The sequence below is a fragment of the Leucoraja erinacea genome, chromosome 3 (assembly GCF_028641065.1).
Source record: "Leucoraja erinacea ecotype New England chromosome 3, Leri_hhj_1, whole genome shotgun sequence".
NCBI classification, from domain to species: Eukaryota; Metazoa; Chordata; class Chondrichthyes; order Rajiformes; family Rajidae; genus Leucoraja; species Leucoraja erinaceus.
Window position 1 is genome coordinate 7265544 of NC_073379.1, and position 18957 is coordinate 7284500.

Consider the following 18957-nt stretch of genomic DNA (forward strand, 5'->3'; position numbering starts at 1 on the left):
TTTACATCGTGTATACAAGCAAAGAATCTCACTGTGCCTAGTCACATGTGGCAATAAAGTATGCCATTCCATTCCTACACACACAGACAATTTACAATTTTTACCAAAGGCATTTAACCAACAAACCTGCACATCTTTGGGGTGTGGACGAAACAGGAGCAGCCGGAGAAAACCCACCCAGGTCACAGGGAGAACGTACAAACTCCGTACAGTATCTACACACTGTAAATGGCTCTAGTGTAATCCTGTATTGCTTTCCGCTGACTGGTTAGCACGCAACAAAAAGCTCTTTATTGTACACCGGTGCACGGGACAATAAACTAAACTCAAACTCAAGACAGAGCCCGTGGTCAGGATGGAACCCGGGTCTCTGGCACTGCAAGGCAGCAACTCTACCGCTGCACCACCGTGTCACCTCGACTTGTCAAATCAAAGTCCATTTGGATAAAAGAACTTAAATGGATGAAAAATGTTCCATTAGCTGCTTCTAGAGCAGCAAAAACAAAGGAGATGACCCTGGACTTCAGGAGGAGACCGAAGACCTTCGTCCATCAGCCCATCACCATTAACGGCGAGGCAGTGGAGGCTGTGCGGAACATCAGGTACCTCGGGGTCAACATCAGCCACGACCTGACCTGACCTGGACCGTCAACATCACGGCGACGGCCAGGAAAGGACTTCAAAGGCTTCACTTCCCGAGGTGCTTGAAGAGGGCACGTCTCCCACAACAGCTGCTGGTGAGCTTCTACAGGGTCAGCCATCGAGTCAGTTCTCACATACTGCATCACAGTATGGTACTCTGGCTGCACCGCAGAGAACAGGAAAGCTCTCCAACGCGTCATTAAGACTGCTGAGACTGAGGATCACTGGCACCCAGCTCCCCAGACTGGAGGACATCTACCGGACCCGCTGCATCCGGAGGGTCAAGGGCATCATTAGAGACAGCACACACCCTGGACACTGCCTCTTCACCCCCCTGCCCTCAGGAAGACGATACAGGACACTGAGCGCCCGCACGACAAGACTAAAAAACAGCTTCTACCATAGAGCTGTGACACTACTGAACTCTATCCCCCTCCCACACTGATTCCCCCCCTCTCTCACACACCCGCCCATACTCCTATATGTTTATAGTCTAATTTTTTTAATAGTTCTTTTTTAAACGTATTTTTATACTCATATTCCTGTGCAGCTGGAGGACTGCTCCAACAAAATCTTGTTGTCTTGTACAATGACAATAAAGATTATTATTATTATTATTATTATTATTAGAGTGAATTAGATAAGCAGTGTTGCAAGGGTGGCACGGTGGCGCAGCGGTAGAGTTGCGGCTGCCTTACAGCGCCAGAGATCCCGGTCCAATCCCGACTACGGAGTTTGTACCCCGTGGGTTTTCTCTGAGATGTTCGGTTTCCTCCCACACTCCAAAGATGTACAGAAATCCTCAATAAGGATTGTATCATAATTGTATAATAGTTTATTATGGATATATGTTTGTATTGTATTTATGGTGGTGGGTTCTGGCTTGTTTTATTGTAGTGTAAATATTATTTTTTATTAATTGAATAAATGTTTTGATTAAAAAAAAAAAAAAAAAATGTACAGAAGGTTAATTGGCTTGATATGAATGTAAATTGCCCCTAGCGTGTGTAGGATAGTGTTAATGTGCCGGGATCATCGCTGGTCGGCGCGGACACGGTGAGCTGAAGGGCCTGTTCCCTCGTTGTGTCTCTGAACTAAACACAACTTAATTAAACGAAACTAAACTAAATGAAAATGTTCTCACCTCGACAGAACTCTTTGCTGTGACTGATCTCTCATCGTTTGGCTTCATTTCAGCTCCAGAGTCGTCCGAATTCCCATCATCCCTTAACCTGTGCACCACGCTCTGTGCCGTTTTAACCATGTTTTTGAGTTCATCAGGATAAGGTGTCGGATACCTTTTCAAGTTGCCTTCCTGTCGATGAATAGATTGCACAGTTAGTTTATTAACCCACAACAGCTCTGGCAAATTGAACCTCTATTTGCCCAATTTAATACGTTTCAATCAAATCAAAATAATGCTTGCTTCATTCATGTATTACTACTGTTCAACATTTACAAGGATGTTGACAGGACCCGAGGGCCTGAGTTGTAGGGAGAGGTTGACTCTATTCCTTGGAGTGCAGGAGGATGAGGGGTGGTCTTATAGAGGTGTATAAAATCATGAGTGGAATAGATCGGGTAGATGCACAGTTTTTTACCCATCATCATCATCGTTGACAACATCAGCGGGCACGGTGCCTTACAATGCCGTGTACGACAGTGATCGCAACTTCTGCTGAAGTGTCGATGGCCGTCGGCTCGCGAGGAGCTCATCCGCCCTTTGACGGGTCTTGTTTTTGGTCCTACTGGGGGTCCACTGCCCCCTCCTCACCCGGCAAACCAGGTGAGGGAGACGGTTTAGTCACCGACTATCCGACCATGGAGCGGGTAGCACGGGATTACATGGTACCCGTGGCGGGAGGAGCTACTCAGAGTAGGGGAATCGATAACCAGGGGACATAGGTTTAAGGTGAGGGGGGGGGGGTAAATATTTAATAGGAACCTGAAAAATAACCCCTTTGACACAATGGGTGGTGGGTACATGAAACGAGCTGCCAGAAGAGGTCGTTAATGCAGGTACCATCACGAATGTTTAAAAAAACATTTGGACAGGCACATGGATAGGACAGGTTCAGAGCGATATGGGCTAAATGAGTGCAGGCAGGTGGGACCCGTGTAGCTGGGGCCGGTGTGGGCAAGTTGGCCCGAAGGACCTGTTTCCACGCTGTATCACTCTATATTAGTTCGGAAACTTGAGTGCCCTGGAGCGGAAAAGGCTACAAAAAGTGGTATACTCTGCCCAGTCCATCATCGGCTCTGACCTTCCTTTCCATCGAGGGGATCTACACCATCCTGGCCATACACTCATCTATCTCCCCGCTACCTAGTAGAAGGTACAGGAGCCTGAAGACTGCAACGTCCAGGTTCAGGAATAGCTACTTCCCCACAGCCATCAGGCTATTAAACTCGGCTCGGACAAAACTCTGAACACCATTATCTGTTTATTTGCACTTTATCAGTTTATTTATTCAGTTGTGTATATATTTATACAATGGTATATGGACACACCAATCTGTTCTGTATTCATGCCTACTATGTTCTGGTGTGCTAAAGCAAAGCAAGAATGTCATTGTCCTATCAGGGACACATGACGATAAACTCTCTTGAACTTGAACTAGATTTTAGTCTGTGATCACTTTATAACATTGACAACATATGGATGATGTGAGCCATCATATTCCAAATACTCACATAAACTGGAACCCCCTCCCCCAACTGATCCGCAATTCCGTGTCCCTCACCATCTTCCAGTCCCACCTCAAGACCCATTTCTTCACCTCTGCCTATCCTTAGCCCCACGTCCCCCTCCCTTTTCATCTGTGCATTAATTGCCTCATATTGTGTTTTGAATTGAATTCTGTCTTTACTTTGTGTACTAGTCATGTCTCTACTATTTATTTCATTCCCCTTACATGTTTTTCATCTACCTGCTAAATTTTTGCAAGGTGTCCTTGAGACTCTTGAAAGGCGCCCATAAATATAATGTATTATTATTATTATAAAATTCGAGCATTTAATCCTCAATACCAATTAAAATGAGAATGCTCTGAAATAATTAACATGGTTTTCATGCCATTGCGGATAATCAGATTAAAAAAACAAAATTAACGGAGTTCTCTTTAAATCCCTGAGATTTGCATATTCACATGGAACATAGTTAAAATTGATTCAGCGGCAGGATTTAATTGTACCAAACTTGTATGTTAAAATTAATTTCACATTGCATTTGTGCACGACTAGCATCGAGGTACTTTACAATTTTATTGTGGAAAGTGGAAGCACATTGCTAAGTATTTTCCTGCTGCATTATCAGCTGATCAACTCCAAGGTGCAAAGACATTAACTGAGACGGTTATCCAAAAAAACTCTTCTCTGCATAAAACTAAATATATCCACTTTTTCCACCAATTATATGACCTCAGTCTTAGGAGAGATATAACCACTGATACTTAAGTCTTATGCAGATGCCATTATATCATCTAGTAATGTTTAAGAAGGAACTGCAGATGCTGGAAAATCGAAGGTAGACAAAAGTGCTGGAGAAACTCAGCGGGTGCATCAGCATCTATGAAGCGAAGGAAATAGGCAACGTTTCAGGCCGAAAATTTGCCTATTTCCTTCACTCCATAGATGTTGCCGCACCCGCTGAGTTTCTCCAGCACTTTTGTCTAATATCATCTAGTAGCTTGGAATACTCTTGTATACTCGGGAGTTTAGAAGGTTGAGAGGGGATCTCATTGAAACATATAAGATTATTAAGGGTTTGGACACGCTAGACACAGGAAACATGTTCCCGATGTTGGGGGAGTCCAGAACCAGGGGCCACAGTTTAAAAATAAAGGGTAGGCCATTTAGAACGGAGATGAGGAAAAACTTTTTCCACACAGAGGGTTGTGAGTCTGTGGAATTCTCTGCCTCCGAAGACGGTGGAGGCCAATTCTCTGTATGCTTTCAAGAGAGAGGTGCATAGAGAGATCTTAAAGATAGGGATATGGGAAAGTCAAAGGATATGGGGAAAAGGCAGGAAAGGGATACCGAGTTTGGATGATCAGCCACGATCACAGTGAATGGCGGTGCTGGCTCGAAGGGCCGAATGGCCTACTCCTGCACCTATTGTCTATTGAAGCTTAACTGCGCGCAGTGTATCCTTCTGTGTTTAAAAGTTATGATTGTTTCTCAGCAAAGCAGATGCATCAATTTGAAGCAAATGTCAACCATCAGCGAACACAAACAAACACAAACCCTACCTGGGTAAGTATATGTCTTACCCAGGTAGGCCGTATAGTCATATTTATTATGTAAAAGAATATGTGTGTTATGATTGTATCTCCAGTATGAATTGTTTAGAATATGCGAAGATAATTTTCATTTCACTGCACATCTTGTATGTGTATGTGACAAATAAACTTGACTTGACTTGACTACCCAGGTAGGCCGTATAGTCATAATATCAAATATCGGTTGTATCTCCAGTATGAATTGTTTAGAATATGCAAAGATATTTTTTTCCTCCCTCCCTGATCATTATTTTAGTTTTTTTAATAAATTGAACCAAGGCTTGAAAACCTTTGTTGCAACTTCAAACAAAATGGTTTCAGTTGCACAACTCAAGTGAGATCAGCTATCAGGCAACTGCACCCCTACCAGCAACCAAAGAGCGGGACTAAGCTACTATCATCGGAGACCCCTGGACTATATTTGATCAGACTTAACTGGACTTTATCTTGCTAAACATTATTCACGTTATCCCCTTCATCATATATCGGTACATCGCAAATGGCTCGATTGTAATCATGTATTGTCTTTCCTCCTCAACTCCTTCCTAAAGGAATGTCCTTTAATTCTGAGAATGTGACCTCTAGTCTCAGACTTTCTCACTAGTGGAAAAATCCTCCCACATCCATTCTATCCTGATGTTCGGAGTCCAGAACAGGGGTCCCAGTTTAAGAATAAGGGGTTAGGCCATATTGGACTGAGATGAGGAAAAACGTTTTCACCCAGAGAGTTGTGAATCTGTGGAATTCCCTGCCACAGAAGGCAGTGGAGGCCAATTCATTGGATGTTTTCAAGAGAGAGTAAGATTTAGCTCTTAGGGCTAAGGGAGTCAAGTGATATGGGGAGAAAGCAGGTACGGGGTATTGATTTTAGATGATCAGCCATGATCATATTGAATGGTGGTGCAAGCTCGAAGGGCCGAATGCAGCTATTTTTCTATTTTCCAAGCCTTTCACTATTCTGTATGTTTCAATGGGGTTCCCCCTCATCCTTCTAAACTCCAGTGAGTACAGGCAGGCCCTGCACCCGCAGTTCCTTGTCTCTGTTGGTTTAAGTGACCAGGACTTGACCTTACCCGTGATGGCGCCTCTCTCTCATCCTTGTCTTCGTCACATTCGAACGCCACTTGAGCCCGCTGCTTCCTCTGCTCCTCCCACAGCGATGGGTTGAAACTTTCATTATCCGAGATGAACAGCACTAAAACCGCAAAGCAGCACACAAACTTTAATTGGAAATCTCTTCCAGCAAGCGGGAATCATCACGAGCGTGACCCAAACTCACTTCAAAGGGCTCAACCAAAATAAAATAAACAGTTCTTTGAAATGGCGACAAGTGCAGATGATGGTGATAATTTAACCAAATGTTTACTGTGCTGCTGCGTGTAAGATTTTCATCGTTCCGTTTCCACATTTATGATAATTAAACTCTCTTGATTCTTGGATTAGTTTAACCTAGTTTTAGTTTAGAGATGGGGTGGGAGATTGCAACCTTCACGTGGTCCGCCCTGTTTCGACAAATGCAATCAACCCGGCGTGCACAATCAAATAAGATCAAATAGAACAAGTTCTCCTACAACTTTAGGCTGTGCACGCCATGCGCAAGAAGAAGAAGTTTAGAGATACAGTGCGGAAACAGGCCCTTCGGCCCAACGAGTCCGAGCAGACCAGTGATCCCCGCACATTAGCACTACCTTGCACACACTGGAGACAATTAACCTACAAAACCTGTACGTCTTTGGATTGTGGGAGGAAACCAAAGATCTCGGAGCAAACCTAAGTGTCCATGGGGAGAGTGTACAAACTCCGTACAGACAGCACCCGTAGTTGGGATCGAACCCGGGTCTCTGGTGCTGAAAGCGCTGTAAGTCAGCAACTCCACCTCTGCGCCACCGTGCCATCCAGTTCATGGAATTCTCTTTTCTTAAGATGGATAGAGCCACATGCAAACATTCTATCTATCTGTCTGTCTATCTATCTATCTATCTGTCTATCTATCTATCTATCTATCTGTCTATCTATCTATCTTGTCTATCTATCTGTCTATCTATCTGTCTATCTGTCTATCTGTCTATCCATCTATCTGTCTATCTATCTGTCTGTCTATCTGTCTATCTATCTGTCTGTCTATCTGTCTGTCTATCCATCTGTCTGTCTATCCATCTGTCTGTCTATCCATCTGTCTGTCTATCCATCTGTCTGTCTATCCATCTGTCTGTCTATCCATCTGTCTGTCTATATCCTGTCTATCTGTCTATCTATCTGTCTGTCTATCCGTCTGTCTGTCTATCCGTCTGTCTGTCTATCCGTCTGTCTGTCTATCTGTCTGTCTGTCTATCTGTCTGTCTATCTGTCTGTCTATCTGTCTGTCTATCCGTCTGTCTGTCTATCTGTCGGTCTATCCATCTATCCATCTATCCATCTATCTATCTATATCTATATCTATAGTGGAACAGGCATGGGCATCATTGACTGAAAACAAGAGGCTTAAAACAAGAGGCAAAACCCGGCAAAGCTCACTTAAAAAGACAATGTGAGTGGATCCTTCCGAATGATCTATTACACGGCGTTCATCTGCATCCCGCCACAACTCAGCAACATCTTAAAGTTGTGCCGGGGAGAAATAATCAAACATTAGTTCAGAATTCATTGATGCTAAAACTGCGAGATATTGCATCGGATTGTCACATCACACAAATCAACCTCCCCTCCATTGACTCCATCTACACTTCCATCTGCCACGGCAAGGCCAGCAGCATCATCAAGGATGGGTCACACCCTGGCCACTCCCTCGTCTTCCCTATGCCATCGGGCAAGGGGTACAGAAGTGTGAAATCGCACACCTCCAGATTCAGGTGACAGTTTCTTCCCAGCTGTTATCGGGCAACTGAATCATCCTACCAACAACTAGAGAGCGGTGCTGAACTACTATCTACCTCACTAGAGACCCTTGGACTATCTTTGATCACACTTTACTGGTCTCTATCTTATACTGAACACAATTCCCTTTATTATGCATCTGTGGACGGCTCGACTGTAATCATGTATTGTCTTTTCACTGACTGGATAGCCCGCAACAAAAGCTTTTCACTGTACCTTGGTACATGTGACATTAAACTAAACTACCAGAAACTAGTTGAATAGGGCTAAGATAGTGAAAGAATTATTTGAAACCTAAGCAATACCTACCATCCTCTGTTCTAGGCTGCTGAGGGAACATGTAGTTTGTGAGCACCTGCATCTGTGTTTCTGGATCCACCTCTTTCTGAAGGGGAATCAGTGGTTTTGACTGCAAAGGAAAAATAAAATTGTTACCGTTTGACTGCATATCCCGATAGGCAGGAGAGCAATAACAGATTCAAGATACATTTAGAGGTAACTGCCTCAGAGGGCGGTGGAGGCAGGTTCTCTGGATGCTTTCAAGAGAGAGCTAGATAGGGCTCTTAAAAATAGCAGCGTCATATGGGGAGAAGGCAGGAACGGGGTACTGATTGGGGATGATCAGCCATGATCACATTGAATGGCGGTGCTGGCTCGAAGGGCCGAATGGCCCACTCCTGCACCTATTGTCAATTGTAACAATTCCCAGCTACAGGTCCACCACACATGGTTCAGAACCACCTTTAATCCAGACAAAATTACGAGCACGCATTTGGAATCTCCCCCCCCCCCCCCGCCAACAATGTGGCGCCTGGGCTGGGTCGGGACAGGCAGCATCTCTGTAGAAAAGGAATAGGTGACGTTTCTGGTCGAGACCCTTCTTCATGCTGAGAGCTGCGTTGTGACTCCTGACTCTTATAATCAATGCCCCGACCTATGAAAGCAGGCATACCATGTGCCTTCTTTCCCATTCTGTCCACTTGTGTTGCCATTGTCGGGAAGTGATTGATTTATACAGTGGGATATAGATCAGTTACAGAAATGGGTGTTTAAGGAGTTTAATCCAAGCAAATGTGCTGCACTTTGGGAGGTCGAATGCACGAGGGAAATATACAATTAATGGGATGACACTTAAACAGCATTGATGTACAGAGGGAACTTGGGTCCAAGTCTGTAACTCCCTGAAAATAGCAACAAAGGTAGACAGAGTGGTAAAGGAGGTTTTTGGTATCCCATCTTTCATAGGTTGTGGCATTGCATGGAAGACTCAGGAGTTAGTTCCCAGTCTGAAGAAGGGACTCGACCAGAAACGTCACCTATTCCCTTTCTCCAAAGCATGCTGCCGGTCCCACCACAATGCAGCTTCACGCGACTTTGGTCAGGTTCCACTTGCGTGCAGTTCCGATCACCGCATTACAGAGAGGATGTAGAGATTTTGGAAAGTGCAGAGAAGATTCACCAAAATGGTGCCTGGCTTAGGGGGTATCAGCTACAGGGAGTGGTTGGACAGACTTGGATTGTTTTAAACGGCAGAGGTTGTGGGGAGACCCAGTAGACCCAATATTTAACATTTTTAGATGGAGATGCTCAGAACAATTTTCCAAGGATGAAAAAAAATCGTCTCGACCCGAAACATCGCCTATTCCTTCTCTAAGGGTCTCGACCCGAAACGTCGCCTATTTCCTTCGCTCCACAGATGCTGCCTCACCCGTTGAGTTTCTCCAGCATTTTTGTCTACCTTCGATTTATCCAGCATCTGCAGTTCTTTCTTAACCACTAGATGGCACAGGTTTATGGTGAGAGGGTCAAAGTATACAGGAGATGTATCTCACCCTCTCACCATTCAAGGGACATAAATAGCAGCAAGGTTATATATAAAAATAAACATAGAGTGTGGTGGGTGCCTGGAATGTGCTGCTGGGGTTGGTAGTTGGGGCAGACATGAGGAATATGGATTACATGTAGGCAGACAGAAGTTGGACCAGACATCATGGCCAGCACAGACAATGTGGGCTGAAGGGCCTGTTCTTGCGCTGTTCATTGTTTTATGTTCCAGGTATATCTTCAAATCAAAAAGGGATCCGAAGAAATTAAAAAATGGAACATTGTTGTAACAAAAAAAATGACCCATTTCATTTTTAAAACACAAAACAAAAGTAGCAATAGATAATAGACAATAGGTGCAGGAGTAGGCCATTCGGCCCTTCGAGCCAGCACCGCCATTCAATGTGATCATGGCTGATCATACACAATCAGTACCCCGTTCCTGCCTTCTCACCATATCCCCTGACTTTGCAGTGTTTTAGAGCCCTAGCTAGCTCTCTCTTGAATGTATCCAGAGAACCAGCCTCCACCGCCCTCTGAGGCAGGGATTTCCACAGACTCACCACTCTGTGTGTGAAAATGTGTTTCCTCGTCTCCGTTCTAAATGGCTTAGCCCTTATTCTTAAACTGTGGCCCCTGGTTCTGGACTACCCCAATATCGGGAAAATGTTTTCCTGCCTCTAGCGTGTCCAAACCCTTAACAATCTTATACGTTTCAATAAGATCCTCTCTCATCCTTCTAAACTCCAGAGTATGCAATCCCAGCCGCTCCATTCTCTCAGCAAATGACAGCCGCCATCCCGGGAATTAACCTTGTAAACCTATGCTGCACTCCCTGCATTTTGGATTAAAAAATAAATTGGAGAAGATGTCCATTACTGAAATAAAAACGGCAGTTTTCAGGTGAAGAAACAAAAACTTCCCTCTTGCAAAAGGGAGGGGGAAAAATGACTAGAACATGCCCTGGGAAATATAACTCGGCAGGACAGCAGAGCATAACAAAGAGATTAATAAACATTTTGCCACAGGATTATTACTGACAAATCTTAATTATCACAGAGCTGCCCTTCACAATGTTCCGTTGTTCTATCGAATTAATGAAAATACAATCCGTACAACTGGCAGCTTTATGAATAGCAGCTCAGGTGCAGAGTTAAATCACTTGCCCCGGTAAGAGACACTGCATTGTCAAGCAGTGGGAAATGGATATGACATTTTCGCTAAAACATACAAAGGGAATGCGATGAAGTATTTTTTTCTAATGCAGGGTGGTTAAGATCTGGAATTCACTGCCTGGAGGGCTGGGTTTAAAAGGGAATCAATTCAGCAGTTGAAAGACAATAATTCACAGGACTGTGATGAAAGGGGTGGGTAAATGTGACTGATGGGAAGGCTGCATTTCTTTAGTTTAGTTTAGAGATACAGCACGTAAACAGCCCCTTCGGCCCACCGGGTCTGTGCCGACCAGCGATCCCCCGCACATTAACTCTATCTCATACCCACTGGGGACAATTTTTACACCAAGCCAATTAACGTACAAACCTGTACGTCTTTGTGGGAGGAATCTCGGAAGATCTCGGAGAAAACCCATGCAAATCACGGGGAGAACGTACAAACTCCACACAGACAGCACCCGTAGTCGGGATCGAACCCGGGTCTCCGCCGCTGCGTTCGCTGTAAGGCAGCGACTCTACCGCTGCGCCACCGTGACTGTATCGGCTTTAGTGGATTTTATCTTGCACTCACGCTATTCCCTTTATCCTGCATCTTTATACTGTGGATGGCTTTACTGTAATCATCTATAGACTTTCCACTGACTGGATAGCATGCAACAAAAAAAGCTTTTCACTGGCGGAAGGAACTGTAAATGCTGGTTTACGACGACAAGAGACAAAATGCTGTGTTGTGGACTCTCTGTGTTTGTGCTTTTAACAAAATTTTTAATTCCCCCCCCCCCCCCCCCCCCACACCCCCACATTTAGACTTTTTTTTTTTTTTTTTTTTTTTTTTAAAACGATACTGCCTGTTGGAAATTCATTTCGTTGTCTCAAAAAATGACAATAAATTGAAAACAATACAATTCAATACAAAGGCGAGGCAGCCGACTCGCAGCGCCACCACAACTGGAAGGCCGCAGGCCAGCGGTCGGAGAGCTTCTCTGGTATCCATGTCCTCCAGAGATACTGCCTGACCTGCTGAGCTCCTCCACCACTTGGTGGAGCAAAGCGGCGATGGGGCCTCGGTGGCGGTGAAGCCTCGCGGCGATGGGGCCTCGGTGGCGGTGAAGCCTCGCGGGTTGGCACGCGGTCGATGAGATTGGGGGGGGATGGGGACCATCTTGGGGAGGTTGGAGGGGAAGAACAATGGGGGAGCTGGCGTGGGCAAACCGCTGTGTGATGGTTGAGGGGGGGGGGAAGGAGAATTAAAGGGGGAGCCGGCGTGCTTTGTAGCTTTGTCAGTACCGTCGGTGTACATTGGGTAATGTATTGGATACAATAAAGTACTCCATTCCATTCCGCTTTCCAGCATCCCCCAGATCCCTGCCTCTCCGCACTGTCACAGCCTGGGTCACTCATGCGCTCACCTGATTTTCCGACAACCACATCGCCGTTAGTTCGTGCAGTTTTGTGAAACTAAACGGCAGATTCTTTAATCTAAGGAAACATAATCAAAGTACAAAAGTTAAACACGAATGCTCTCAATTTAAATGCAGTCAATTATATTGTGCGCGACGTTACTTTGGATGTGAAAGTCAGTCGATGGCACATCAAAGCAAGTAACCGATAGGTTTACAAATGCAAGTCTAGCAAGACAGGAAAGCTGGACAAAAGATTTATTGCAGTGCAGAGAGAGAACATGATTACAGGGGGCTGCCAACCCAACTTTAAGGGGGGCAGGGGTTGTTGATCAGACAATAGACAATAGGTGCAGGAGTAGGCCATTCGGCCCTTCGAGCCAGCACCGCCATTCAATGTGATCATGGCTGATCATCCCCAATCAGTAACCAGTTCCTGCCTTCTCCCCATATCCCCTGACTCCGGTATATTTAAGAGCCCTATCTAGCTCTCTCTTGAATAGATTGATTTGTTGATATTTTATTGTCACATGTCACAGTGAGATTCTTTGTTTTGTACACCATACACACAAAGTATGTAAAGAGTTGCAGCGTATAGGGCCCTGACAAAGTAAAAAATATTTCATTACAGTCCCTCTTTGTTCTCAGCGACGCCCCCCCTCAATATTCTCGGAGGCTGGTTTGTATCCCTAGAAAACTTTCCATGTTTCCATCTACACACATCAAGAAACATTTTCTACCCTCTCAGCTCTCATTCACCTCTCACAGGGCGGCACGGTGGCGCAGCGGTAGAGTTGCTGCCTGACAGCTCTTTCACCGCCAGAGACCCGGGTTCGATCCTGGCTACGGGTGCCGTCTGCACGGAGTTTGGACTTTCTCCCCCCCGTGACCTGCGTGGGTTTACTCCGGGTGCTCAGGTTTCATCCCACACTCCAAAGGCGTACGGGTTTGTAGGTTAATTCGATCGGTGAAATTGTAAATTGTCCCCTGGTGTGTGTAGGGCAGGGGTTGAGTGTGCGGGGATCGCTGGTCGGTGCGGACTCGATGGGCCAAAGGGCCTGTTTCCGTGCTGTATCCCTAAACTAAACTAAACCTCCTGTTTCTATCGCCTTCAGGCAGATTACCAGCAATTAATAAGCCTTTACTGTCCTCTCACAGCCAGCACTGCTTAAAAAAAAAACTCATCGCTGTTCCAACCCAGGGTCGAGGACGCAAAATGTTTACTTCTTCCATATCGGATTTCCATCATCTGCAATTTGTTTTGATATTCCATCCCTGGAGATGCTCCCCTGACTGGCCAATTGTTTTCAGCATTTTCCATTTCAGAACGTCAGTAAAAAGTTGAAGTGAGGCCAAAGTTTTAGAAAAAACCCATCTGATGCAAACAATATCATTGCACCGTTTTAGCTTTCATCTCTGCACTTTGGTTCTGAAAACTTGCAAGTTTCAGTAATGGCAGGGGCCCCACTGAAGTAGTCTTCTCCCCCTCCTTACGCCAATATTCAATGCGAACATCCCCGCTGATGAGTCTAAGAATCCTTCAATACCCGCTCAGCAAAGGAGGCGTTCTGAGCGCCGGCTGGCATTTTTACGTTTACTATTTTGCCCATTCCACCCAATAGGTGGGAATAGCGTGGCACGGTGGCGCAGGGGTAGAGTCGGCTTCCTGACAGCGCCAGAGACCAGAGTTCGATCCTGACTGCGGGCGCTGTCTGGATGGAGTTTGCACGTGCTCCCTGCGGCTGCGTGGGTTTTCCCCAGGTGCTCCGGTTTCCTCACACATTCCAGAAACGTCCAGGTTTATCATAGACAACAGGTGCAGGAGTAGGCCATTCGGCCCCGCGAGCCAGAACCACCATTCAATGTGATCGTGGCTGATCATCCACAATCAGTACCCCGTTCCTGCCTTCTCGCCAGATCCCTCAGCCCTAAGAGCTAAATGTTTGTAGGTTAATTGGCTTCTACAAACTGTCCCTATCGTTTAGGATAGTGCTGGTATACAGGTGTTGCTAGTCGGTGTGGGTTGGGTGGGCCGAAGACCCTGTATCCACACTGTATCTAAACTAAACTAAGGTGCTATTGCCTCAACTGATCACGTGTAATTAATACCAATGAAACATTAGTATTATATTAAAGGCAGCGAGCATTAACTACTTTGACTTCACATCCCTAGATTTCATTTCTCTAGATCTACAAAATGCTTGAGACCAATAAAAAATAAATTAATCATAAGAGAGGAATGAGGGGGGAGCTCTTTGAAACTTACCGCTAAGTGAAAGGCCTGGATAGAGTGGATGTGGAGAGGATGTTTCCACTAGTGGGAGAGTCTAGGACCAGTGGTCATAGCCTCAGAATTAAAGGACGATCATTTCGAAAGATGAGGAGGGATTTCTTTCATCAGAGAGTGGTGAATCTGAGGAATTCATTGCCATTGTGGATGCCAAGTCAATGGATATGTTTACGGCTGAGATTGACAGATTCTTGATTAGTACGGGATGTCAGAGGTTATGGGGAGAAGGCAGGAGAATAGGGTTGGGAGGTAGAGATAGAACAGCCATGAATGAATGGCGGAGTAGACTTGATGGGTTGATGGCCTAATTCTACTACTATCACTTATGACCTTCAAGACAATTCATTTTCATGATAGTGTGTGTTATCTGCAAATCAGTTTTAAACTCTAAGTTGGGGAAAAGGTGGCTGATGGCCAGTACTGAGAGGAACTCCACAAGAGCACATTAATGACATAACAAAATTGGAAATTCATTTAGCTTTTTTAAAAGTTTGGAAACAGGTCCTTCGGCCCACTGAACCCGTTCCGACCAGCGATCCCCGCACATTAACGCAATCTTACACACACTAGGGGCAATGTACATTTATACCATGCCAAGTAACCTACTAACCCAAGGGTTCCCAACCAGGGGGTAAATTTAGCCTCCCCAGGGGGTAAATTTGTTGATTCTGGATTTGTACCTATTTTTTTCTCATTGACTGACTGTGTTTGGTTCTGGTATACCGGTATCTGTTCATCATTAGTTGTTCATAAATAAGTGAAACAACATTGTCGTGTGCTATTAAAGTTGCCAGGGGTAAACGGGACGAAAAAGGTTGGGAACCCCTGTATTAACCTGTATGTCATTGTGGGAGGAAACCAGAGCACCCGGAGAAAACCCATGCATGTCAAGGGGAGAACGTACAAACTCAAGTCAAGTCAAGAGAGTTTATTGTCATGTGTCCACCCGTAGTCTGGATCAAACCCGGGTCTCTGGCGCTGTAAGGCCGAAACTCTACCGCCGCACCACCGTTGGAAGTGTCTCAACACAAAAATATGCAACGAAAACAAGGATATGTGATCCTTGGAAACGGAGAAGTGACAGAGGAGAGGCACTAGGGAATCGGAGAGAACAAATACACAAATCACTGAAGGCAGTGACACAATTGATAAGGTCATTGTGTACAAGAACATTCAAAGGGAACAGATTCAAAACAAGGCAAAATTGGCCGCAATCGAAAGAATTAAAAAAACGGAACAATGGGTGCCAAAACATTTTAGGACGGCATCAAAACACAGAGGTGTATCTATCAGGAACGAGGTGGTTGGGACACTTTCCTGAGGATAGGTTGAGGTAGAGTCATAGAGTGACAACAGCATGGAAACAGGCCCTTCAGCCCAACTTGCCCACATCCACCAACATGTCCCAGCCACACTAGTCCCACCAGCCTGCATTTGGACAATAGTAGCCCTCCAAAACTGTTATATCCATGGACCCATCCAATTCCTTTGGAAACATTGCGATAGTCCCTGCCTCAACCACCTCCTCTGTTGTCCACCGACAGCTCGTTCCATACACCCATCACCCTTTGTGTGACAAGTTACCCCTCAGATTTCGATAAAATCTTTCCCCCTTCACCTTAAACCTTTGACTTCTGGTTCTTGATTCCCTTACTCTGTGCATGTACCCAATCTATTCATCTCATGATCTATACACTTCAATAAAATCATAAAATCATCCTAATAGGACCCTCCTGCATTCCAAGGAATAAAGTCCTAAATTGTTCAACTGCTCCATACAGCTCACCCCGCCCCCTCGAATCCTGGCAACATTCTTGAAAATTTTCTCTGCACCCTTTCCAACTTGACAACATCTTTCCTACAACACGGGGCCCTGAACTGTCGTCTCACCAACGTCTTATACAACTGAGACATGACCTCCCAACTTCTATACTCAATACTCTGACTGATGAAGGCCAATGTACCAAAAGCCTTTTTGACCACCTTATCTAACTGCGGCTCCACCTTCAAGGAACTATGCACCTGTACTCCTAGATCCCTCTGCTCTACAACACTCCCCAGAGTCCGACTATTCACAGTGGAGGTTCTGCCCAAAAGGCAACACCTCACATTTCTCTGTATTAATGTCTTGAAAAGTTTCGAGTTGACACCTACATTATGCATGTAAACTGTCCTCCCAGCTCAAACACACTCCAATGCATTGTTCTTTAACACAAAAGTTAATTAAAACAAAATAATACTGTATTTAAGTAACAAGCAATTAACTTTCATGGAAGTCCAAAGAGATCAAAATTCTTAGAGAGAACCAAATCTAACTTTGTGTGTGTAATATAGAAACTTTTCCCATAAATGAGTCATTGTTGCAAGATATTGCTAAGAGTAAACTCACCACATTTTCTCAGCACTATAGTAAGTATACTGATTTAAGATCAAACGGCTCAATTTGAAAGTAAATTGCACTCAAAGATTTAAAATCGCAAAGTGAATTGAATAACTTTGTTAGCATTTTCTGGATTGCAGCCATCAGTGGAAACTGACGAGGAGAGGCACAAGGGAATTCAAGAGTGCAAATGCACAAATTACTGAAGGCATTGACACACGTTGGGAAGAAAATAAAATGTCAATAGACAATAGGTGCAGGAGTAGGCCATTCGGCCCTTCGAGCCAGCAACGCCATTCACTGTGATCTTGGCTGATCATCCCCAATCAGTACCCAGATCCTGCCTTCTCCCCATATCCCCTTGATTCCACTATCTTTAAGAGCTCTATCTAGCTCTCTCTTGAAAGCATCCAGAGAACCCGCCTCCACCGCCCTGAGGCAGAGAATTTCCCAGGACCGAGATGAGAAAAAACGTTTTCACCCAGAGAGTTGTGAATCTGGAGTTCTCATCCACGGAAGGCGGTGGAGGCCAATTCACTGGATGTATTCAAGAGAGACTGAGATACAGCTCTTAGGGATCAAGGTATATGGGGAGAAAGCAGGAACAGGACGCTGATTTTAGATGATCAGCCATGATCATATTGAATGGCGAGGTTGCCTCGAAACCTACTCCTGCACCTAATTTCTATGTTTCTAAGTGACCAGGAAGTGGTGTGAGTCGGGGTTGGTGTGGGCAGCCATTGACAGGTCCTTCCACCAGAACCAAAATAATGAGTGCGAGAGGCTATGGGGAGAAGGCAGGAGAATTGGGTTGAGAGGGAAAGATAGATCAGCCAAGATTGAATGGCGGAGTAGACTTGATGGGCCGAACGGCCGGGTTCTGCCCCTATTACTTATGAAATCCTTTATAACGAGGTCCGTTAAAATGAGGGTTTACTGCATTATATTAAAATATTTTAAATGCTACTATCGAGGGATTTTAAAAAAAGCACTGATCAGTCGTTGTGTCTGTCTGGATCAGTGGTTCCCAACGTGGGGCGTACGCCCCACAGGGGGGCAATTTGATTTTTAAGGGGGGCAATTGAGCGCGACTGAGGAGGTCTGGGTCCAAATTTTCGATTTTTATTTTTTTGGATTTTCCATCAGGTAAACATATGTAGTTTATGTTTCAGATGTTGTTTTGAGTAAATAATTTTTTGGGGGTAAAAAAGGTCTTTATTGTGTAGTTATTACATAACCACCGCGCCATCGCTCTTCATGCACGTCGCACGAAGCGCGCGAGGTCATGGGAGAACCTTATTTATTGAATTGGATTTAGAAATGCGATTCAAAGAGCTTTTGCTAAGTTACCCTTATAATATCTATTTCCTCCGTTTTCTCTCAAGGGAAAGCAAGGGGGGGCATCAGGATTTTAGAGGTGATTAGGTGGGGCATGGCCAAAAAAAGGTTGGGAACCACTGGTCTGGATAGTGTTTGCAAAATGGTCACGTGTTAACTAGAATGCATTATTCTTGGGCTCTCCGGGTTTTCTCCGGGTGCTCAGCTTTCCTCCCGTATTCCAATGGCGCGAGTGTTTGTGGGTTAATGGCCTTCTATAAATCGCCCCTACTGTGTAGGATGCGAAACTGGGATAACACGGAAGTAATGTACAGATAGACACAAAAAGTTGCAGTTATGGACCTGGCCCACTGAGGCGGTTTTTTCGGCGACTGTCATAGTCGTAGCAGGTCGTTGAAAAACCGGCGACTGAGCCCCCCCCCCTCCCCACGACAAGGTCTACAACAACATACCGCCTAGTCGACGTCAAGCTACGGCAAGCTACCGCCAACCGCCGACCATTAGGACGTCCACCTACGACCACACCCACGACAACCTACGTCCACCCGCGACAAGCTACGACAAGTTGAGACAATCCAGTCGCCGGTTGACGTAGGTAGTCGCCAATGGAATTCACTGAAGTCAGCACAACCTACGTCATCCTGGCGACAACCTACGCCAGGCTACGATCGTTGGCGTTAAGCCCACGGGCGCCGACCGTCGCCGACTCTCACCAAAAAGTGTTCAACATTTCAAAATCCAGCGGCGACTAGAA

General features: G+C 45.2%; 1 protein-coding gene across 3 annotated transcripts in view; it reads right to left on the reverse strand.

The window, feature by feature from the left end:
• Positions 1–18957, reverse strand: part of erbin (erbb2 interacting protein) — a 272303-nt gene that overhangs the window by 51909 nt on the left and 201437 nt on the right. For all 3 annotated transcript variants that reach the window (XM_055631977.1, XM_055631965.1, XM_055631973.1), the window contains exons 13-16: positions 12205–12274; positions 8106–8205; positions 5996–6117; positions 1787–1957 (exon numbers count right to left, since the gene is read on the reverse strand). In XM_055631977.1, the coding sequence (XP_055487952.1) occupies positions 1787–1957; positions 5996–6117; positions 8106–8205; positions 12205–12274 (463 nt within the window). The remainder of the gene's footprint in view (positions 1–1786; positions 1958–5995; positions 6118–8105; positions 8206–12204; positions 12275–18957) is intronic.